The sequence below is a fragment of the Mytilus californianus genome, unplaced genomic scaffold, assembly GCF_021869535.1.
Source record: "Mytilus californianus isolate M0D057914Y unplaced genomic scaffold, xbMytCali1.0.p SCAF_5, whole genome shotgun sequence".
NCBI classification, from domain to species: Eukaryota; Metazoa; Mollusca; class Bivalvia; order Mytilida; family Mytilidae; genus Mytilus; species Mytilus californianus.
The window spans coordinates 15,831,509-15,857,578 of record NW_026262701.1 but is presented as its reverse complement, the minus strand read 5'-3'; the positions used below and the strand labels follow the sequence as shown (position 1 = coordinate 15,857,578).

Here is a 26,070-nt window from a genome sequence, read left to right as displayed (position 1 = left end):
TCACCGAAAGCACTGTAGTAAAGTAACCCAGCCCTACTTCAAATGCATGATAGTAGTGAGTAAAATGTCATAGTCCTAATAAAAATGCATGCTACAAACAAGAAAATAATTTATTCGTCCGGTATAACGTAAGAGTAACATATCGCATGCACAGTATTAGCTCCAGGTAAAGTTGGTCACTGTACATCAAAGGGTGGGATATTTATATGTAAAACTAGAAAATAACCGGGAGATATAGATACTGCACGTTCCTTATATTTGACAAATGTGTTTTTTTTTCACCAAATCTTCAAATCTCTATACGTTCACCTGCCTACATTTCTGTAAACAAGGACGGTGTATCACTTTGTTATTGGAGATTATACATTTATTTTAAATTGCTGAAGTTGGACGATACTTGCCTTGGATTCAGATAGTAAGTGATCTTTTATTAATGTTATGCCTTGAAATTGCAACTATTACCATATTTAACGCAATGTGACATGAGCTGCATTCTCATCATATTATTATGTTGACAAATAACGAGGGAGATTTGTACCATAAACGTATACATTATCGCAGGACCGAATTTTTGAGATTTTGCTCATTTTTGAAGGCTGTGCGATGACCTATAGTTGTTAATTGCTACGTCGTTTGGTCTCAGGTGGAGAGTTTTCTCATTGATAATCATACCACATCTTCTTATTTTTATATAGGAGCGTTTTATAGCGTATTGTAAAGACATATTGCAATACTGTTGAAGACTGTATATGTTGATCTCTAGATGTCATTTGTTTTGGGTTTTTTTTTGTCGTTGGGTTGTTGTCTCTTTGACATCTCCGTTTACTCATCTCAAATCAATTAAGCTTAGATTTTGTTTTTTTTTGCTAGATTTTACAGAACATATATATAACAGAAAATTTACATTGTATACCTTGTTTCAAAACATGCTTAAATGTGCTAGTATATAAAAAACACATAGCTGAGAGGATGATAGAGAAGATTGTTACCCCGAGAAAACATTGTCAACTGAGGCGAAGCCAAGGTTGACAATGTCTTTTCGAGGGGTAACAATCTGCTCTATCACCCTCTCAGATATGTGTTATTTAATTTTTTATACTGAATGTTCTGTTATTACTGTCGATTAAATTTCAAATTCAAAGTAATAAACTATGACGTCTTGTACATGACAACCATCCGTATTTAATAAAGCGCACACTTGATCAAGCGTTTCCGCGATTGGTAATAGACTAGTTGCCATAGGATAGAGTCGTGTTTAATAAAGCGCACACTTGATCAAGCGTCTCCGTGAGGGGTAATAGAGTATTTGCCATAGGATAGAGTCGTATTTAATAAAGCGCACACTGGATCAAGCGTCTCCATGAAGGGTAATAGAGTAAATTAACACCCTCGTATTAGCCAATCAAAATATGGCATTTTAACGTGAAGTATAATAAATTAAAATGTTGTCTTTGGCATTGCAAAGACAAACTTTTAATATAACACATGTATGTTTAGGGTAAACTTTTGTTGGTCGCTTGCCGCCTTAACTCATCATCTTTTATTTTCACGTACAAGAAACGGAACAACTGTGTAGTGATAAATGTCGATGTGTTAAATGATATCCGTCGTCATTTGTATTAATTGACATCTGGCCTAGACTCTGATTTAAAGCTTGACTTTACAGTATTATCCACCGTTTAAGATTAATTGGTCGCCTTTAAATGTCGTATATTCGGAAATGTGTACGGTCCTTTGCAGTCTCATTGTCTTCTTTTCGCACTGAACATCGGTAAAGTACAGTGCATAGTGTTTAATCTGAAAGCTTTAAGTTTAACTGGTCTGACATTCAGCATTGTGATGCTGCATCAGCCCTGGTAAAGACATAATTCATAGAAAAGACTAGTAATTTATCTGAAGTGACATTCGACATTACAGCAGACATGACATTCAATATGTTATTTGTGGTTTTGATGCATGTCTGTCGCAATCCTCCATCACTTGGAGACACAAACTTACTTATCTGTTGTAATTACCTTCCTAGAATCGTCAATCTTTTCAATTACTTGTCGGAATTCTACTGATTGATCACGACCGAGATATCCATCTGACTTCGTATATAATACATGTCTTGTTGTTATATATGAAACAAACACATTGTTGATTTTAAACAAAATGTAAAAGATGAAGACAAACTGTGTCATGATGTTTCAATTTCGTAATAAGATACAAATTATATATAAAGATTAAGGTCGGATCAATAGCAGGTGCCCTTAATAAAACTGAAGAAAAGAAACAGAAAAAACCACAATGTTAATTAATACATACAAAACATTCCAAGTAAACGGCGGTACATGTAAGCCTCTCTGAACTTGAGAACCATAGTCCTTCATCGCGATTACTCTAACTTTAATATAATTATCCAAATCATTATACATATATCTTATCTTAAGCCATGTTGACAGTCGTTTTAGTGAATTAACCGTAAAAGTCTAAATCCGAACATATCTCCGATTTCGTACAAAGCTTAGTCAGAAAATATTCCGCAAAATGGAAGTACAACATATGGTTCAGGTGAGACAGGTAGGATTTGGGTCGTTCCGAAGAATTGCTAAGTTTATGTCCTGTAAAAGTGTTGTATCTATATTCACTATCCCTGTCCTCGAAGGTTGCATATATTAACATATTACCATGTGTTTTGTATCTTATATACATGATCAGTTTAACACCGTTTACTCTTTTTATTATTAGTGTTACTGGTTTTTTTTAATTTAATTTTACATAGTAATGATTTATTACACATGACGTGCAATTGGAATTGAACTTTCTTCTCGAATAGTCAATCTCTAAAATTTTATAGAAAATATTTTTAAATGAAAATTAGATACACTCGTCAAATTGGCCAATATATCGCCATATTCTCACGCAAACGGGTATCGACCCATTTTTGAACGGAAACGTTGTACGTTACTAGATCTTTATACTTATTATACACTGTGATTATCCTTCCGAAACAAATGTCGAAGGAAAAGATTCGTACAGTAATTTAAAGATGTTTTATTAAATTGATTAAAATTAAAACCTTTTTTCTTTTCTGTTCGTTCTAGATGTCTCGATATCATCGTTTTCCTACAGACTCCATCCTAGATCGAGCCATAGACATACACACAAGATCAGTTACTAATGGCATAAGTGAGTCAGGCTGGAATAACCCCGCACGAACTGTTACTTTCTTGGGTAATTGTTATCGCTTATGTTTAAGATAAGGCAAAACATCATACCCATGTTTACTGCCTCCTGGCAGACAAAATAGGGCAGGTACGTTCGTAAATCATTTTTTTTTTCAAAAATATTTTATGTACGCTAGATATGGAAATGTTCTAGACTTTAACATTGCTCAACCGTAAAAGTCTTGACTTTAAAACAGTGCTTATCCAAACATGTCCATAAAATGTGTTACGTTAGGCATGTAAATTTAGGATAGGTCAGGAGGCAGGAAACAGGACTAATATGTTGTTTGACTATACGGTAGTATGGAAATATAAACAAAAGCTGACAAACACAGGAGAACACCGAATGAATCAACTTTAATGAAAAGTTACTGCCATAATTCTGACTTGGTACAAATATTTTCCTGGGGAATGTGATACTTTGAGCCGTTTATTTTGACTCCAGATATTTTTATTAGTCTCCAATTCAACAGGTCTTCATTGACATCACTACATCATACGGAAAGCAAATGGAAAATTTACACATTTTTAAAACAATATTTTCACATGTAGATAATTGTTGCTTATTGAATAAAATATAGCGATAAAACTACAAACACAAACTTAAGCAAATGTAATACCAAGATCCAAACAAAAATTTATGTCCAACATTTAAAATGTCTATAAAAGACATATTCATTAATAAGTAACCACACAAGGTTTTCATCAAAACTGAACGCACAGAGAAGCAAAATCTTCCTTCAACGAACAAAAGTAAAAAAAAACTACTACAGATACTACACAATGAAAAAATAGACTACATAATGGATTAACATTAAAACAACAAGTAATCTTCAGTATCCTGAAGTTTTGTTGAACACCTGAAGAAGAAGAAAAACGAATATAATTTCGCTATGACATCTCAGGTCAATATGAAACATAAACCGTGAATATATACAAAAATATTAATTCGCTCGTCCAGTGTATCAGTTTGCTGAATATATTTTATCTGTCTGCATTTGACAAATGAAATCAACAAGACATCATCCCTCTAGTCAGTTGTAAATGAAATAAACAAAAAGTAATTATCTTCGCACAAGTCCTTTGTCCACCAGGGGACGTGTCTGTATTCTATTATCTTTGATCATTTAGAACATTTTTTAAAAATATACTGAGATACGAAAAATCCACGTTATATCTTCTCTTCGGTGGGGGGGGGGGGGTCTGTAAATTAAGTCTTGAGATTTTGTTTAAGTAAAATCTATTTTTTTAATCAAGTAAGTGCAATATCGTTCAATTCAGTTTTATTTTGGTGCAAAGAAAACAAACATCTGTCCATCTCCCACCATATTCCCAAATAAACAATGATTGAAATGAAACTTCATTTATAAATTCAATGTTTGGTTATTACTTTATATTTCTTTTAATCGAACAATTCCATTGTTTAAAAACATGAAAAGTTTTAATTTTCAGAAGGAATTATTTGTCTGTTAATATAACTACGTGTCAATCAATGATTTTATTGTTAGTAATGTACAATATTGAATGACCGAATTCAAATTGAAATATACGTAAAAAGAACTTTGTAAAAGGGTTCCTGTATACTAGTATTTAAATAAATTTGTTTTTCTCTCTTTTGAGAAACCACAAAACGAAAAACGAAAACTGCAACTAAAAATGACATCAAGATGAAGAGCAGTTTTAAAAATACTTCAAGTTCCTTTGGTATTCATTAATATATTGGGAATTTTGTCTTATGTATATCTTATGTACAACCATTTCATATTCTTTCATATTCATTTTCTGTAATTTTCTTAACTCACGTTTATTTTTTTTTTATATATATAAACCAAAAATCGAAAAAGGACTATTTCTGAATGAAAATACGACAATGTTGTCATGTCTCATTCATTGACAAGATAAGAGAATGTTGTCATTTCTCATTCAGTGACTGAGAGCTGTATCGGGGAAGGAAAATGATAAGAGAATGTTGTCATGTCTCATTCACTGACTGAGAGCTGTATTGGGGAAGGAAAATGATAAGACAATGTTGTCATGTCTCATTCAGTGACTGAGAGCTGTATTGGGAAAGGAAAATGATAAGAGAATGTTGTCATGTCTCATTCAGTGACTGAGAGCTGTATTGGGGAAGGAAAATGATAAGAGAATGTTGTCATGTCTCATTCACTGACTGAGAGCTGTATCGGGAAAGGAAAATGATAAGAGAATGTTGTCATGTCTCATTCAGTGACTGAGAGCTGTATCGGGGAAGAAAAATGATAAGACAATGTTGTAATGTCTCATTCACTGACTGAGAGCTGTATCGGGAAAGGAAAATGATAAGACAATGTTGTCATGTCTCATTCAGTGACTGAGAGCTGTATTGGGAAGGAAAATGATAAGAGAATGTTGTCATGTCTCATTCAGTGACTGAGAGCTGTATCGGGGAAGGAAAATGATAAGAGAATGTTGTTGTATTGCATAGTTTATTACTAGCCACGAAACCCTTTCCAGCATATTAATGTAAATTGATTGTGAAATGAATAAGTGAAACAACACATACGTAAATTGTGTTATCATATTCTACAATGTAATAGGGAAATGCCACACCCCCATTGGCTGTTAGTAAGGACAATGATAACAAGTACAGGTCACCACCAAAACATTTTCTCCTTGGCAACGATTTGTTTACTTCTGGTTTTCACAATGTCGTCTGCAATTAACATTTACTCGATTTACAATGGACAAGGAAATCATAAAAAGTAACCGTGCGCGCTTATGGAACGTCAATGTAATTGATAAAAAAAGTGAAATACTCCCAACTGAAGTCTCATATATTACTCTACATCCCAAATGATAAGGATTGATAACAATTAAATAAACCCCAGTAAGAAAATATTTACCATCAGAAAATCGTCGGAATTGGATATTGAATAGATGTATATTTGTTGGTGGTGTATATGCGAAAAATGCCAGTCGATAGGTGGTAAGTTGTTTTGGTATAACAGATATGATACCTAATTCAACCTTTGTATAAGAGCATCATTGATTAGCTCCAAAAAGTAGTTGTTAAACGTCTAATGGCCACTATAACAGCCTTATTCATTCGTACTACCCATTTGATCTCAAGCAAAACAAATAAGCAAATATGAACTTAAACTTGATTATTTCAGATGATGAAAAAGACGATGCAACAGTCAGATCGGATAGCCATGGTCATTATAAGAAGGATAATGAAGATACACCAGCCAGATCAGACAGACGTGGGCACCATCGAAGTGACAAACATGTCACGGTTGACTTTGTGGACACTTTGAGTAAACAAAATTCAAAAGAACACAACACTCACAAATTTGATCGAGTGTACACGGGAGGACTGGTCACAAGAAGAGGGCAACATTTTGATGTCATACTCCGATTCAATAAAAAGTTTGATCCCGCTGCCACCACAGTACGATTTGTTTTTACTACAAGTATGTTTTTATGTGAATCTTAATCTTTCTCTCTCTCTCTCTCTCACAGAAACAAAAACGTACACATACGACTTACATATGTTTTTAAAGTTATTATTAAAGTTTTAAAATCTATCAGAATTGTTCTTTCCCATGTTGTGCATTTCAACAAAGGTGTGCTGCATTAAGAAAACTATTTATGTTCCAAGAATTTTTTGGCAGGTGAAAATCCAAGACCCGGAAATGGTACACATGTTGATTTCATACTGTCTAAAGAGCTAAAGCGAAACGATTGGTCTGCAGTCATAGCTGAGAAGCAATCAAAAACAGAATATATGGTAACCATATCAACGCCTGCAAACTGTATAGTGTCAAACTGGCAACTTGTTGTAGAAACTATATCAGCAACTGAAGGTCAACCAGTGACCTCTGTATACGTTCACCCTACCTTGATATTTATACTGTTTAACCCTTGGTGTAAAGGTAAGTGCAGTTCTGAATATGTTCATCGGTTTCGATCTTATAATAAGAGGTAAACAGTCATTATTAATATTTTATTTGTTTTAGGGTACCGTAATGTGATCGTCGTCCAATGGTAGTTATCCTCTATTCAATTGGAGGTCTTCTTCCGAATATTTTGCTAAAATTACTTGGGGTGAATTTATATGATATGGTTTTACTAGATCACAAGTAAACAGAAAGTTGTCTCAGCTTGATGTGATTCCTTGTTGCCTTTTATCTTAACTGGAAAATTTTGTATTTCATGGAATTTTCGTCACGGTCGTTTCTAACATCTATAAGAAACGATTGAATAAAAAATATATAGTTTTGTGGTACAATGAAGATTATGTAGTCTTTTAATTTATAAATGATTTTGTTGGTTTCATACAATGGTAGCATTGGATGCTAATAATATGGCTATTATTTAAGAAAGTAAAAACAATAAACTTTTTAGGATGAAACGCAAATGTCAGTAGTAGCCTATCCAAACTTATTTTTAAGTTGAAAATATTTGTAAAACATATTCACACTCAAATAGTCTTTTCAACTCTTTTGGCTTAAACTAGTGGCATGTAAACACTGTTAACCGATGACGAAAAAAAAACAAATTAAGAAGGTTATTCTTTTTTTTCATTTTTCAAAATATTCGATCCATCGGTTGGATCTTGACATGTTACAAAATTCTATACATATAAACGTTATTATGAAATGAATTATTCAATTATATCTGTTCGAGTAAAAAGAGTGGTGGCTAAAAAATGAAAAGCCAATGACACGACAACCAAGCAATAAAAGTGAACAAAAGAGGACATTTAGAAAGAGGACGGAGAGAAAGAACGATGGTTCTCTCACATGAAAAGCTATTTCTCTACTTTTGTCACTATTTTCACATTTCCCAACCGATTGTGAAAAAATTGTTCTCCTCACTAGTGAAATATCTGTTCTCGGCAAATGATTGGTTGAAATTTAATTATGACGTTTAATTTTCTTGGTTTCTTCTGAATTCCCGATTGTGACGTCATGAAAAAAGGCGACCATGCCTAATGACGTCACATATAAAGAACACAACTTTCTGCAAATCTTTGAAAAGGAAGGACAAAAATCATTAGAGAAACAGATTCCACCACTATAACTCGTGTATTACGATTTTTTCTCCACTCTCAACAGTTAAATTTTAATATTTAAAGAGCTCGGCAAGCCTCGCGCTTTAAATATTAAAATTTAACTGTCTCGAGTGGAGAAATATCGTAACACACTTGTTGCAATGGTGGAATCTATATATATCAGTCCTATTGGTATTACTTTCAAGAGTGACGACCAAAATATCGGATATCAAATTCTCACTTCTATGGTACACATGAAGAAATTCGTGATTTGAAACCGGCACATATATATGACATTCATGTTGATAAAATAGGAAATATAATTGTTTTATATTTTTTATGCTTGTATTTATCAGATGACGATGTATACTTTGACAACACGTCTCTCCTCAAGGAATATGTTCTCAATGATAGTGGTGTAATATTTCATGGAAACTATAAACAAATTGGCGCTAAACCTTGGTTTTTTGGACAGGTTGGAATTTATTTTATTTATTTGATAATAGTTGAATAAAATAATATCAACAGAAAAGTAAATAATACAAACATGTAGATTGCTTTTATATTGACATATATCAATGAACTGTGAAAGAAATAATTCATATTTCTTGGTTTTTTTAGTCATTTACTTGATTTATTGTTAACAGGAAACACTTTGTATTTATTCAATTTTCTTCCCCCTTTTAATCATAAAAATGCGAGGATCCTACAGTGAACGTCGTTATTTATAATGTTTAAAGTCTTTGTGTTATTTGAATTCTCATTTCTATTTGAATTCTTGACTGTTTATCAATCATGTATTTCAGTTTGAGGATGGCATTCTAGAAATATGTCTGTGGTGTGTCCAGAAAGGCTTTAACAATAACATATCAAAGTCTATGGCAGATCCTGTCAGAGTGTCCAGAGCTATCTCTCAAATTGTACGTAAATATATTTAATGGATGCATAGGTTCTCTATAGTTACAATACATTTAAAATGCTACTAGAAATAGAATGAACAAAATCCACCTAAATCGATAAGACGAAAAAAAGAGAGTTAAATATTTCAGAATCCCGTGGCTTGAAATCAAAACATATAGAACATTTTAGAGTATTAAAATCAAAAGGACCAGAACGGATCTGCTACAATCGTCTAAGTTTAGTGCCGTAAAAAATATTGTGATGATAGCTTTAATACATTAGTTAAAAAATTGAAATGTGCGATTATTTAGCAATAAGTTGTGCTAAATTGTCTTCTTTAATCAGGTTGCTCGGGCTGGCGGTTGTGATTGCTTTAATAATGACTCAATAAATTAATGTATGGAAAATCCTGTTTGCTGTCATTTTGATATCTACGTGTTGTATGTCTTTTGGAAAAAAAACTGAAAACACCAAAACGGAGTAAACTGTTAAGCATAGACAAAATATATCGATATCAAAAAACATAAAGAGAAATACATGTATATCGATATGCAAGAGCATGGAAATAAATGTATCGATATGAACAAACATAGAAAGAAATATATCGAAATGAAAAGCGTAGAAAGAAATATATCTATATACAAAGCATAGAAAGAAATAGCTCCATATGAAAAGAATAGATGGGCAATGAGACAACATCCCAAAACAAAAAGCAAGACAACATCAGCAACGTTCTTCATCACAAGGAGGTAACAACTTAAATTCCACTTTATTTTCAAAATCAGTGTGTCCTTATTGTATCCTTCAGTTACACCAAAACCATTGCACCTAAAGTATTTAACTATAAGCAAGCATTGCAGGACCTTGATTTAGAAGAATACCTAAAAAAAACACGTGACTGTTCCCACTCGCCTTATATTTACAGCCCCTCTGGCCATGTTATTACTGGGGATCTAAACATAATTCAACACGAACATCTCCGAAAGGTGATATCTCATGGTCCTAAGTTCAGAGAACCCCAACACATCAATTGGAACCATAACTTCAAAATACTAATGGATTGCATTGAGGACTACGCCAGAGCATGGGCTAAACGAAAAGAAGTTGAACTAGACATTTTGTCAGAATGGGTCAAAACAATCAGGTCTCTGATAAAACATCGAATTCATAAGTTGACAAACTGTGTAAATGATCGACCAAAGTCCGTTTTCAGAGACAAAGAAGCTGTGAAATGTCTATCATCTCTTCACGATAAATATGTTGTTGTTCCTGCGGAAAATATTTCAAATAATATCGTCTTTGTATGTAAATCTTACTACTACGAATGTCTTGTAAAAGAATTATAAATAAATGAGCACTCGTGTAATCCCACATTCAAAAACATATCATTTGACAAGGATGAGATTTTGGCGAATAATAATTCCTTCATGGCTTCAATGAACATTACATTGAACAGCAAATCTGAGGACTTACCTTGTTTGTATTGGATACCTAAGCTTCACAAAATTCCGTACAAACAACGGTACATTGCCGACTCATCTGCATGTTCTACAAAGAAATTGTCCATTAGATTGACAAAAATTCTGTCCGCAGTGAAAGAGGGTCTTCAGAAATACTGCGAAACTGTTTACTCGCGTAGTGGTATTAACAATATGTGGATTCTAAAATTTCTGGATAATTTTAAATCTCGATCTTTCTCTGAAATTAATTCTATCAAAACTTTCACCCCTGTATACATGTACCACCATTCCCCCATGTGAAATTGAAAAATCGTCTAATAATCCACAATGCTTTTCAATATAAAAAATGGTAGCATACGCTATAAATTTATTACTTTGGGATACCATACGGCATATTTTGTTAATAGTGAACAAAAAGGTAAAACATGCTACACAGAGGAGCAAGTGATCAGTATGCTGGAATTTCCTATTGATAACATATTTGTTGAATTTGGAGGTAGATTTTTCAACAAATTGTCGACATTCCTATGGGAACGAACTGTGCGCCTCTCCTTGCCGACCTCTTCTTATTTTCATATGAGTCGGAGTTTCTTTAGACACTTGTCAAAAACAAGAAAATCAAAGAAGCATTTATTTTTACATGCAGATATATTGATGATGTTCTTTCCATAAACAATCCAAACTTTTTCTTATTGGGTTCCATTTATATATCCTCCAGAACTAGAAATTAAAAAAACAAGAGACACGGCTTCCTCCGCCTCATTTTTAGACTTATACCTCGATTTAAACATAAGCGGTCATCTCAGTACCAGAATCTATGACAAACGAGACGATTTTAAATTTGAAATTACCAATTTCCCCCACCTTAGTAGCAATATACCAACTTCACCAGCATATCGGATATACATTTCCCAACTCATTCGGTATTCAAGATCTTGCAGCTGCTACTCAGACTTTGTAAAACGTCACCAGTGTCTGAGGAGAAAGTTGACGAACCAGGGTTATGTCAAAGAACGTCTCGTCCTTTTTCTAAAAAAGTTCATAGGAAGATACCAAGACCTTGTTGATAAATATTCCGTATCAACTTCACAAATAGTACATGATGGTCTTGATGTATAGATTCTAGGTACTAACGTTACGTGTTATAGTGTTCTTTTATTTGTCTTTGTAAATTATTAACGTTTACTGTTTGGTCCATTTTTGGTAATATCCTTTAGGCGAGGCTCGGTACTTGTATATCCCGCCATTGTGTTGTTGTGCTGTGGTCATTTTATGTATTCTTGTGTTTCATTTTTGCATATGTGCTTTGTCTATATGCCAATTTGTTTTTCTTTGTTGACATATTTGTTTGTTTTTATAGTGATTGAGATTATAACACAATGTTGACTGCTGTAAACCTATTTTTGACATTTTTACCTATTATGTCTGTTTGTTTTGTTCACACATTGTTGTCAATATAATGGAATTGTATGCGACTGTCATACAAGTGAGAGGTTTATCTAGCTTTAAAACCAGGTTTAATCCACCATTTACTACATAAGGAAATACCTGTACCAAGTCAGGAATATGACAGTTGTTTTACATTCGTTTGATGTGTTTGAGCTCTTGATTTTGCCAATTGTTAAGGGACTTTCCGTTTTAAATTTTCCTTGGAGTTCGGTATTTTTGTTGTTTTACCTTGGAATAAGCACAGATAATTTATCCGTATTACAGACGACAAAACACATATGTATGCAAGAGACAATAACATATATATTACAGAATGCTAACAGTTACTTAAAAACCAAAACCTCAACGTTTTTTTAATCTTCAAAGTATGGATTTATACTTTCTTAATACCCCACGTAAATTTCATTTAGATACGCATGATCAGTGCTGAAGTGCTCCGCGATCTTGTGCGATGTCTAAAGCTAATTTGTGTACAGAATTTCAATCAAGAAATGAAAATAAATAAAATATTTTAGTCGGTTTCCGACTTTATATATAAGTGAGTCGAAAGTATTGACCAACAATAGTTTAAATGAAAGCTTAATTCAATGTTTGTTGGGCCAAAAGGAAAGATTTGAAGGACAATTCTAATACGATCTTTATTTTAGGTAAACTCGAACGATGACAACGGTATTTTAACTGGCAAATGGGACTCCGACTATGTAGACGGAATAGCACCACTCAAGTGGAACGGCAGTGTCCGCATTCTTAAACAGCATGCTAATACCAAAAAGGCAGTCAAATACGGACAATGTTTCACCTTTTCTGGAGTGGTCACTACAGGTATTTATTACTTTTTTTCCCTGCGATTACATGTTTATATGATGTTTTGGTGGTGTTTTGGAAATTATTGCTCTTTCTCACATATAGATTATTTCGCTGTTATATTTTTTATTATTTTAATAAACTACTTTCACTACTTTCCTGTATCTTGCATTAACTTATTTACTTACGATTAATTTTATGCAAATTGACATACCGTGGTTTTTTTTAAATCACTTGTAGTCTGTTAGGTCACATGTTTACTGGTGTAACAAACGTAAAATTTAGGAAAACGTATTATTATCTGCATGACTAGCAGCTTTAAATTGAGTTGTCAACGACTTAAAAAATGATATACATGTAGTTATTATTCAAGACATTATTGAATGATTGATTCTCTTTATTTCCTCTATTACTGAACATTTACATTTTAATAACACAAGTATACTAATTACAAGAAAAGAACAACATATAAGTTACAAAATACAATTAAAGCAAGAAAAAACACGCAGTTTACATAGTCATGCAGGTATATTTATATGGTACATTTGTCTGATTATAAATATTTCCAGTGAATATATGATCTCCCAAGCAGTACATTATGTTTTTCTAGTGATTAGAATTCAAAGATTGCATAAAATCTGTAATACCATCTAGTAAGACTACGACTATATCGCCATCATCTTGTTGAAAAAAAAAACCACCCATATTCCTGAACTGGTAAAACATCAACAATTCCGTAAAACATGTTATTTCTTGCATCTAAAAGTTTTTCACAGTACATACTTAAGTGTTGAACGACATCTTTAGAATGATAACCACATAAAGAGCATTGGCCATCCTTTATTGCTATTGAGTGAGCCCAGTTTTACCATGACTAATAGTTTATAATTCAAATGCGGGTATACAACGGCAAGACGTACATGTAAAAGCTCGTACATAGATAATCTGTTGTGAATTTCGTAGTAACGACGAAGTTATGGTCGACATTGAATAGACGATTTCCAAATATTTTTTACGTATATTTTCTGTAATGCTTCAGTCTATTGGTTAGAAATTTGGTATAAAGTCATTTCATAAGAATTTAAGTTCGTGTTACGTTCCGATTGAACGATATTTGCAGAAGTTATGGTCCTAGAACATTCATGAATTAATTAGTCTTGCGAGGAGAAAAAGTTGATTCGAAAAGGATGGACTGGTAGGTGTTTAAAATATTTGCATCTTTTAATAGATATTCTGATCGTTTGGTTGAAAAGGTTGAAATTTACAACTACACCAGTTACATCTCTTTTACAGTTTTAATTGAAAATTTACTGAGTCTTTTTCTCATCGAATTCTTGTCCCCTATAAGTGTAAACTCCTTTAATGTTCCTGTGGATGAGTGAAATTATTTTCCATATGTAATACCCTCATAATGTTTGTCAAATCTATGAAGTATTAATAAGTGCTTATTGTAATATATCAGTTCATGAAAATTGTCTATGATTTTTTTTAAAGTACTTAATGTATAGTAAATAATATTTAATCAAATATCTTTTTAAAATCAAATACAAAAAACATTGTTATCATGCCTTTAACCAATAGGATTCGTGCTACCACTGATGTTTTGTTTCAGTTTGATTAATTTAGCTAGATTATATGTTGAATGTTCATGTCAATTTTGAAAGATTGTAATTCCATAGGCAAACAACAAAAATGATTTTCCAGAACCAATTAAAACAATCGTTCTCGAAAGGTAAACATCACTGTGTTATCTTAATTTATATTTATCATATTGAGTGATTTTTTTATAACCTTTGACAATTATACCACATTAATGTATGTTGATATTGTACCTAAAAAAATGCTTTATTTGTTTTTTTTTTAGTTTTTTTATTTAATGTAATATTTGTAATATTGGTCTATTATTTGTTTTTTATTTCTTACAAAATTGAAATTGCCTCAAACCAAAAAAAAAAAATATAACTACTGATATTTTTTCCAATATTAATTAGATTAGATTAGCTGGAAGTATATGGACATGTCATTTTTGATGGATTCTGATTCGAAAGATAAACATTTTTTTCTCAAAACCAATTAAGCAATGCTTCGCGAGAAAGTCAACATTTGTTTTTGTTTGAAAGTTCATATTTGTCACATTTAGGTAAATCTGTACTCAGCATAAGTTTAATGAAAGTTACACTCGGACGATAACAATAATTTAAACGGTAAAAGTAACTCTGCAGTTGAAAAAAATATGTGTGACATTGGTCCATTTTTTCTTACCATTCGCTCTTTTTCGTACCATAATTACATAAAACAAGCATATATCTAAGTATTTTCAACTTCGAGTTAGTTTTTTTCCCTTTGAAACCATTTTGTAATTCAATTGATTAAATGGAATCCTTGTTTATTTCCATTTTGCGGAAACAAATTTTGGTCGAATAGATTGACAATCTTAAACAATACGTAACACATTTTAATCGAATTTAATCGTGAGGGTGGGGCGGGTATGGGTAGATGTATTTACAGGCAGTTAATTAAGTTTTATTTATAGAATATGTCCAAGGAATACAACTGTACATTCTTAATCAAGCCCCTTATGGCGTTGTCGGCTGTATTGTTTTCTTAATCAAGCCCCTTATGGCGTTGTCGGCTGTATTGTTTTCTTAATCAAGCCCCTTATGGCGTTGTCGGCTGTATTGTTTTCTTAATCAAGCCCCTTATGGCGTTGTCGGTTGTATTGTTTTCTTAATCAATCCCCTTATGGCGTTGTCGGCTGTATTGTTTTCTTAATCAAGCCCCTTATGGCGTTGTCGGCTGTATTGTTTTCTTATTCAAGCCCCTTATGGCGTTGTCGGCTGTATTGTTTTCTTAATCAAGCCCCTCATGGCGCTGTCGGCTGTAATGTTATAGCTCTTCTGGTAATTTTAAGTTTCATAGGCGCATTTATTTTGAATAGTCGACAACTGGCAATACTTTGTGGTTAATGTTAATGTTGTATAAGAAACACATATCGAGTATTTATTATTTGGATTTTGATCTTTTCACATTATAACATTTGGAAACATTGATTTAGTTTCCTAATTCACCGTATTGTTTTATTAGGAATAATTCACTTAATTCTGTGAAGGGAGTATAAAGAACATTCTGAATGCATCAAAGGCTTCATAATTAGCATAATAATAATTGAACTACTCAACAGTTTTATTAAGAGTTGTTGGACAAGCGGACAAAAGGACAGATATGGTGAATGAAATATATAGCCTAACTCCTAGAGAGGGTGTATAATATGGCTTCTGCAACTGCATCTTTTTTACATACAATATTTGAATATTGCATATGGCTACTTAATTATATCTTTTATAATAAGGCAATTGAAATATTCATTTTTTACCGGGTTTCCAAAGGAAAATATCGTTTATTAATTTGGTGATATGCGGCGGGCGGGCGGGCGGGCGGGCGGGCGGGCGGGCGGGCGCCTGCCAAACAGTATCCGTGCAATAATTTAAAAACGCTTTGATGAAATCTTTTCAAATTTGAATATGTTGTTTCTTGTGACTTAAATAAGGTCAAGTTCGATTTTCACGATCTTAACTTTTATCGTTGTTGATTTGCAGACCTTTAAGTAGTGAAAAGTTATACTTAGAGCGTTGTCTGTGCAATAAATTGAAAACGCTTTGACAAATTCTTTTCAAATTTAGATATGTTGTTTCCTGTGACTAAAAGACGATCAAGTTCGAATTTTTCGATAATTATTTCATCGACCATGCATATATTACAAGACAACAACCGTTTGAAAGTGGGTTTCTGGAAAGTTATTGGAGTCACCACAAGATTTTATGGTTTCATTTTAAATAAGGTTATAATCTCATAAACATATTTCTTTCATTATTGACTTTATGATTTCTGCCTACCCACCCCTGCTGAACAAATGTGTGTTAACTTATAACTACTCTCTTGAATTCCAATATTATGTTACTTATGGTAAATAGGAGGTTAAGATTGATTTTGGCCTTTCAATTTCTAAAACCTACAAAATTTCATTTATTTATTTTTACTTGATCCTGTTTGGGTGTCCAGATTTGAAAATATCATTTTCATGCAGGAAAATCCGGTTTTCTGTCAATCTGACACCCTCTTGTTAAAATTATACCAATAGGGGTAATAATAAACCATGGAAAACCTTTTCCATCAAGATGATAACCTAAGAGGTTACTAGTACCAACTATTGTTAGCCAGCAAAACATTATGATTTTTTTACAGTATCTCATAATACTGTTCCTGGTGTGAAAATTGATATACAAATGAATGAATGAAATTTTCATAAGGAATGATCCCCTTAAGGTATTGTTTGAACTTTTATAAGAGATTGACCTGATTTGTTAACTTCATATCGATTATTTCAGCTGATGAATGTTTATTTTAGTTCTCAGATTCCCTAATATTTTGGCATTCAACAAAGAAATGCAACAAATTTGGACCGTTTCATGTAACAGTGTCAGAGAAGTTCAGGTATAATACATCAATGCATTAGCAATGCAACAAAATGTATAAAACTCAGTTTGCATTACAACGTTTGTCTGCTATTTGACAACATCTGGTACACATTTCTTTTTAAAACATTTGTCTTTCCTGTAAAAACGTCAAAAATATAGTTCGAGACAATTTTCTGTCGTAAGACAAATCAGGGAAATAACGTTTTGTCGTTCGGTCATATAAATATTGATTGTTTAAAATGGGGTAAGATAGAATTTTTGAATTATAAAGTAACCTCAATTACAGTTCTTATTCATGGTCATAAAATATAAAAATTATCAAAAAGGGGAGTGCTACGGACAACAATATAATGAATAATGTTTGGAATCATATCCTATTTTTCAGTTTGTAGAGCCCTTGGTCTTCCGTGTAGGAACGTGACTAACTTTGCCTCGGCACACGACTCGGATGGTACTGTAACAGTCGATGTATACTGGGATTTAGAAAGAAAGGAAAATGTTGAAGGGATAGGTAAAAGTGATTCTGTATGGTAAGTACATCATGTTTTTTTTATCAAATATTTAGTCTATTGATGGGGTCAAGAATGGACCGTGAGAAATTAGGGCGTAGACTAAATCAACAGTACGGAAAATTTGGACTTAGACGCAGGACAACATAGTTTTGCTTTGAAAAAGTTAGCAAAAACTACTCGAAATAGTCGCCAAGTACCTTTCTATTATTTTCATAATATCTTTATGTTGCAAATCTATTACACCTTAACTTGTTGCTTGTTGTTAAGAAAGTTTATTTTTTTTGGTTTAAAGGAATTTCCACTGTTGGAATGATGTATGGATGAGACGGAATGACCTTCCATACGGAAACAATGGCTGGCAGGTGATAGATGCTACTCCTCAGGAGCGTAGTACCGGTATGTATACATGTAACAACAGATGATTAACAGAAAATAATCCTTGTTATTGCAGAAAAATTATGTAAACTTATATTAACAATGGATATTCTTGTGATATATTCGTTAGCTTTTATACTGTTGTGTTTAGTTAATTGCTTTTCCTGTACTGATTTGTATTGTAAGTTTTTTGTGTACCATTTGTTTGTCCACACATCCAGGGGGAGGTGGTTGAAATCTCAAGTCTAAACCCGCTGGATACATGCTTGTCTTAAAACAGTAGCCTCAACAGTGCATGGTTTTCTTATGTCATTGTTATCTAGAGAATTGGTGTTGACTATAGGGTATTGGTGGTCTATATTTCATAGTTTCTGCGTTATTAATTCACAACTTTTGCCAGACTCGGGACGATTATGCATAGCTATCTATTTATATTTTATTATAGAATGCATGTTGCCCTTCAGATACAACATCCGTGGCGGTGGTATTTTCTTTTCTTGTATTTAACAAGATAATTTATTATCTTATTCGTACCAGTAAAGTTCACAGTAGCTTTAGTCTAATGTCACAGATTGCAACAATCACATGTTGCAACAATGGTATGTCTAAGTACCAATGGCTAACAGGTGATATATGACAACTTTCAAGAAAGCAGATGTTGTGTTTACAATTACATGTAAACTGATTTATACTTATGTCTGGGTCAATGTTTTATGAGATATTGTCTAAACAAAAAGCGTGATCCTATCCGCTTGCTTTATCAAAGATTACTTATTCACATGATGAATGTGTTTTATCATTATTCTTTTGTTTGATAGAAATCTTCTCTGTTACTGATCATCACATATCAATCAATTTAATGCTTTTTAATGTACTTTAACATAACATGTATATTTTTATAATACCAATTATTTTACCACGCTGTAGTTGGCTGTTAGACTATATATGTATATTTCAGGCATGTTTTAATGTTACCCTAACCCAGTTACAGTACATTTTTCTTGATAGTATCAATGTTGTTGATATATCCTCATATTTTTAAGTCATGAACAAAACTATTCATTCGTCGCTTAGTTTTAATAGAAAGAAGATTTTCGTTTATTTCATAGATATAAGGTGATGTGGTATGAATGCCAATGAGACAACTCTCCATCCAAGTCACAATTTGTAAAAGTAAACCATTATAGGTCGAAGTACGGCCTTCAACACGGAGCCTTGGCTCACACCGAACAGCAAGCTATAATTATAAAGGGCCTCAAAAATGACTAGTGTAAAACCATTCAAACAGGAAAACCAACGGTCTAATATATAAAAAAACGAGAATCACATATGAACCACATCAACAAACGACAACCACTGAACATCAGGTTCCTGACTTAGGACAGGATGCATGTTTCAGGGTAGGCTTTGTCCCTTGTTCTGTCAAAACTAGCTATTGTGAGTTATTATACGATGATAATTACTCTATATTTCAGGGATGTTTCAGTGTGGACCTATGTCTGTTGCTGCTATCAAATCTGGTAATTGTGAGTTATTGTATGATGGCCCATTCGTCTTTGCTGAAGTTAATGCCGACAAAGTTAACTGGGGACGTGATGGAGGACAGTGGTTTATTTTATCATTGGACAAAAGCGCGTAAGTGCTATTGCCATAGAACATATATGTAATGTAGTGTCTGATTAACCAGCACGCAAGCTGTCATGTTTACTGGTTTAGGTTTTATCAATAAAGTATAATAGCAACAGTTATGTTTAGATTATATCAAATAATGAACATATTATTAGTTATTTTCTAATTAATTTTACAGAAATATTCAAAAACTGTAAATGAATTTAACTTTTATCTAATATGAAATATATAAATATAGCTACCCGAATATGATTACGCCTTTACACATTTGATTATATTGTTGCCTTTCGTTAATTAAAGTATAGGTCACAATATTAGTACAAAGGTACCTGATGGAAAGCCGGCCAGACCACACTTGACTGATACGTCGATAATTCGGCAAGACATCACAGACGAATATAAGTACAAAGATGGTAAGTGATATATCACGTCTTAGAAGGCTATCACAGATGATTATAAGTAAAAGGATGATAAGCTTAATTACACGTCTGAAACAGGACTTTAAATTCTAAAGTAGATAGTTTGACGTCTCGTCTAATACAAAGTATATAAGGTGAATACCAAAAATATAAGAATGACAAGTTTCACCAATAATAGACATATTATACATCAGAGAGAACACAACGTTGTTAACCAACAATAGAAATATTATAAATCGAAGAGAACACGACATATGACTGTTGACCGTTAATAGACATATCATACATCAGAATGAAACCATGTATGACTGTTCACCAATAATATTCATAGCATACATCAGATAGAACACCACGTATGACTGTTCACAGCCATATCATACATCAGAATGAACACCATGTATGACTGTTCACCAATAATATTCATAGCATACATCAGATAGAACACCTTGTATGACTGTTCACAGCCGTATCATACATCAGAGAGAACACCACGCTTGACTGTTCACCCATGATAGTCATAGCATAATTCAGAGAAAACACCACGTTTGACTGTCCCGTGACGACTAATAAAAGATTCACAGCCATATCATACATCAGAGAAAACACCACGTTTGACTGTTCACCAATAATAGACATACACATCAGAGAGAACACCACACTTGACTGTTCACCAATGATAGCCATACGTAGCATATATCAGAGAATACACCACGTTTGACTGTCCCATGACTAATAATTATGGACGAATTATATATCAGAGAGAACACTACGACTTTTAATATATGTATTAAGCATCATATGACTGTTGACCAATAATAGACATAACTATCATACATCAGAGAGAACATCATGTATGAATGTTCACCAGAGAGAACACAACATTTGACTGCTCACTCATAGTAGTACATATTTGACCAATCTCAAGAATATCAAAAACGTGTTTGGTACCACTTTTATTGGTGTTTACCTTTCCGATCTATATTATTACAATGTAATTAATTTCAAGTGTATTATCTTTGTTTTATTTTAAATTGCGCAGAATCTGAGAGGGAACGATTAGCTGTGATATCTGCCAGTAGATCTGCCGTTGTAAAACGACCTGTTTACAACATTGGATATCAGGTTTGTTTACTCATTGTATTAATGTTTCCATTTAAACATAATTTTGACGCATTCATTCCAAACATAGTCGTTTGACAAATTATGATTTCACAACCACAGATCCCTATATTCCTATCGAAAACAAACAACGTTATCTCACATAAAGAAGGCAAAAAAAGATCCCTTTTTATACAGTAATGTTGTTAATAGAGCGTGTAAACTAAGATGAGATCCATACATACGCATAGGGCCTTTGGATAAATTTAATCTGAAAGGTCATGTATTAACATGTGTATTGCATATACAATAATACTAAATACTTATACTTGACAGTGTACAAGTTTTGAACATTTATTCATAAGTTTCCCGTTTTCTACGTTAATCTGTATTCAGAAAATCTTTAGATATTGCATTGTCTAATTCCTTCTTGTTTTTTATTTCTACATAGGATGTTATATTTGGTGGATTTGAACACAGGGATTACATTTTAATTGGGAAAGATTTTAAAGTTTCATTAACTTTCCGCAATATCGGCGATCAAATGAGGACATTGAAAGGGAAAATTGTATGCGAGACAGTGTCCTATATTGGTGTCAAACAGGATGTTGTGAAAGAGTATTCTTTTTCTACGCAGCTTGCCCCTAGAACAGGTGAGAGAAAAAATCGATCTCTGAAGGTAAACTACAACAGGTCGACTTTAATTGAATATTAGTAAAATATAATAAGTTATGAAGTTAAATTGAGAAATTTGAAAATCAAAGAAAAACTTCAAAACCACAAGTAACGTTTCCATTTTTTTTTTGGTGCAGATGGCAATATATATATTTAGATAATTTTCCCATCCTTTTTTAGAGGGGGAATCGTCGTTGGAGGTCAAATTAATGGATTATCTACCTAAAATTAGTGAACAAATGTCTATGAAAGTGTCAGCAGTTGTTCAGATAGAAGAAACAGGTCATATTCAGGCATTCCAAGATGATTTTAGACTTAGAAAACCTGACATTCAAGTAGAGGTGATTATTAGATGAATTTAAGATTACTTATAAAGTGCAGCACTATAATTTCCTGAATATAGATTACTTGTAAAGTGCAGCACTATAATTTCCTGAACATAGATTACTTGTATAGAGTAGCACTGTAATTTTCTGTAAATTCTGTTTTCGAAGACAAGTCACACGAAGAAGTGCCTTCTGGTAGAAATGAATAAAATGTTATATTGTAATTAGTACAAATATGAAGTGGTCTTTGTAAAGTTCTTTCAGTCAAACATATATGGTAATCGACCAGTATTTTATATATTTAAATATTATGTCGAACAGTGATTTACAGATGATCATGCGACCACAAATACCTACAATAATTAGTTATGTATAGCTGAAGCCTAATTCAGGAAAATCGACAACAGTTGTCATATCTTAATGTTTGACGTAAATACTGGATGGTGATGGCAGGTCTTTGATTATTTCTGTTCAATTTATTCACAACTTTTATAGATTCGGCATACTTTAAACATTGGAATATTGTATATTGATGAAGACTGCATTTTGCCCTATATATGTCTATTTGTCGCTATATCACTGTCTCGTTAACGTATACGGCACATCTCTTCTAAATCATATGCATATCAGTTTTTACTTAAACTAGCATTTTATATTTTCATATTTTTTATTTATATATTTTAACAAAATCAGTGTTCTGAATTCGTAGCAACCAGTGATCAACTGTTTATTATATGCGAGTTTTAGTCTTAGAAATATTTCATTCCATTTCATCATGTTATATTGATAAATAGCATAAATTACGAATTTGCTACGTACGTCTCTGGTGGAGAGTTGTCTTATTGTCAAACATACCATATCTTCTTATTTTTATATTAATTCAGGTACTGGATAACAATATGCGTGTAGGACATCCATTCAAATGTCGATTATCTTTTGTTAATCCATTGCCAGCTCGTCTAGCTAACTGTGTTTTAACTGTGGAAGGACCTGGATTAGATGCCGAAGAACAATTTAATTTAAGGTAATTTATAAAATACAGATACCACGTTTTTATAATAAAATTGAGAGTGGAAACGGTGAATATGGCAAAGAGACAACACCCCTACCAAAGGCCACCAATGGGTCTTCAACGCAGCCAGAAAATCCAGCACCCTGAGACGGGCTTCAGTTGGCCCCTAAACAATCATGTATACCAGTTCGGCGAGAAGCGAAATAGACGGCATACATGTACTATAAATAAACTAAAATAAAACAAACAAACAAGACTAACAAGGGCTAGATGCTCCTGACTTTGGACAGGTGCATAACTGCTGCGGAGTTAAACATGTTTTATGAGATCTCAACCCTCCCCTATACCTCTAGCCAATGTGGAATAAACAAATACACAGCAATAAGCATAGTTAAACTCAATTTAAAAGAAGTCCTATGTTAGAATAGGTAACAGAAGAAACTAAGCAAAATGACAATAATCAACATAAATAAACAAAGGCCTACTAGCAATTACTGACATGCCAGCACCAGACCTCAATTAAACTGATGGAAAGATTATGTCTTTTTTTGCAATTTGTTTATTTTTTACATAAAGACAGAATACGTCAAGCTTGATTTGTACAGTTTCAAGTATGGTCTCTAAGATATTTCCTTTAACGTCTAGTCTATTACATCAACTCTAAAAGGCAAACATAAAAAATTATATTACTATAACTTTTGTACCAGTTATGCAATATTTAAATTACCCAGAACAGATTTTAAAGGCAACCATTTATATATATATATATATTCTTTTAGTGTAAGGGATAAATAATTGACCGTATGTTGTTCTATTCTAACACAATATTTTAAGTATCACTACTACCTTTCACAGAAGTTTTTCTCCTGAATTTTTCTGAATAGATTGAACTGTATTAATTATATGGATAAAAGAATTCCCCAATACCAAATAACATCCCTTGCGTCTATCTGTTTCATGGTAAATCCACAGTTTAATAATAAGTTTTGAAGTGCAATCCAAATATTTCTAGTATATACACATTCCTTAAAGATATGCAATAAGCTTTCTTTGGTTATAGAGCAAAAAGTGCACTTTTCTGTTTCTGTTAAACCACTTTTATAAAGAAAAGAATTTTGAAATTTTGAAAGATTATGTCTTCATCATATGAAAATCAAGCACAATCCGTCCCATTAGAGGTTTAGTATCATGCCATCAGAAATTATACGAGAAGAAAAATCAATTCTTTTTCATGCAAATATACTACTTTTTTGGAACGAAATCGAGGCTGCTGAACTTGGTAGTTAGATATGTCCAGATTGTTTGGAGAATCTTGATGACGTATTCAAGAACAATGTAATTTTCTAACACATATCTATGATCATAGTTGCCTATTTGTCCTGGATAAATAGGGAGAATGAGGCTGGTATATTAAATTAAGAACGTGGCAAGAACAATCTTTATCACTGTAAACATGTCGTTATTTCCAGTTTTACCTGTAGAAAATACTATGAAACTTTTAAAAATAAGGGTCTATGTGATTTTTTATCAATTCACGCCAAATAAGTGAACACTGGACCGTAATATGTGGTGTAGTATTGTCGGTTTCATACACTGCCTTCTGTTATATTTTACAGTTAATGTTATTGTTGTTAAATTCAAGCTCAATTTAAAACAAATTCATTTATGTCCATAATGATCCAAAGCCCTTCTCAAAAGAAGTTGCTGTTGAATTTCGAAGAATTGAAAGATAAAGAAATCTAATGTTTGCCGTTATAATAACATTAATGGTACCAATTCCACTGCGCTAGATGCCCATTTCGACAATAAATGTCTCTACGGTGATGCTCGAGGCAATAATATTGGAATTACAATTGTTTACGCTAACGCTTTTCTCGTATGTTTGCAGGAACTTATTTATGTTAATTGAGAAACTGCTTTTTATAATTGTGGCAGTGAATGAGACATTCTCTTTATTATTTCAGCAACATTGGTTCACATCAAGAATGGGCAGCTATTTTGGAATTGACGCCGAAAAAACCTGGCAGAAGACAAATATCTGTGTCACTAGACACACATCAGATTCATGATATATCTGGTGTGGAAGAAATCAAAGTCTACCCATGACGTAGAAATGTCGACAATATTTCATATAAAGTACTCAAAATATTATGCTTGAAATATCCCATGTGATAGTGTTGAACGCTTAAAACTGTGTTATAACAGGACAAAGAATTAGACTGAAAAATCGATCAAAAGATTTTAAGTTGGGTTTCTGCATCGCAAAACTCAATGTGCTAAATTTAGTTTGCTTTAAGGTTTGCGTCATAACGCAAATGTTTGTGTTATCTCGCAAACTTAGGAAGAAATATCAAAAACAGTTTGTGTGGCGCTAATACGCTTCAGTAGTTTTTTTAGGTTTTTATTATTAATAATTATATTTTTGTATCTCGTATTTAATTTTTATGTTTCATTAAATGATGGAATTCAATAAAATGAAACGACTAACTGACTATTATCATTACTTGAACCAATTAGAATCGAGGCAATACTGTCAATATATTCTTGACACTGAATGGCCTCTGTTTAATTGTTGGTTTTTCTTCTTTGAATATATGTATAAATTTTTTGTTGTACATGCAAGTCAATGGATAATAATGTATAATTCTTGTTGCATGTTTTTAAAATATGAAGTAAAAGTTGTGTCATTGGT

General features: G+C 32.7%; 1 protein-coding gene across 1 annotated transcript; it reads left to right on the top strand.

Moving 5' to 3' along the window:
• The first annotated feature begins 314 nt into the window (after positions 1–314).
• On the top strand, positions 315–26,070 carry LOC127701051 (protein-glutamine gamma-glutamyltransferase K-like). Its single transcript, XM_052204829.1, has 16 exons — positions 315–415; positions 3,087–3,216; positions 6,362–6,661; positions 6,863–7,123; positions 8,601–8,719; positions 9,051–9,164; positions 12,701–12,875; positions 17,718–17,862; positions 18,137–18,240; positions 19,695–19,854; positions 20,149–20,261; positions 21,307–21,389; positions 21,817–22,018; positions 22,221–22,381; positions 23,251–23,390; positions 25,343–26,070. Exons 2-16 carry the CDS (start codon positions 3,087–3,089, stop codon positions 25,482–25,484), a joined length of 2,349 nt encoding a protein of 782 aa, XP_052060789.1. The 5' UTR covers positions 315–415; the 3' UTR covers positions 25,485–26,070.

Coding starts and splice junctions, on each gene's coding strand:
- LOC127701051 (XM_052204829.1), top strand. CDS start 3,087: ATGTCTCGATATCATCGTTTTCCTACAGACTCCATCCTAGATCGAGCC. Junction 8,720..9,050: donor AACCTTGGTTTTTTGGACAG/GTTGGAATTTAT, acceptor CATGTATTTCAG/TTTGAGGATGGCATTCTAGA. Junction 18,241..19,694: donor TCCTCAGGAGCGTAGTACCG/GTATGTATACAT, acceptor TCTATATTTCAG/GGATGTTTCAGTGTGGACCT.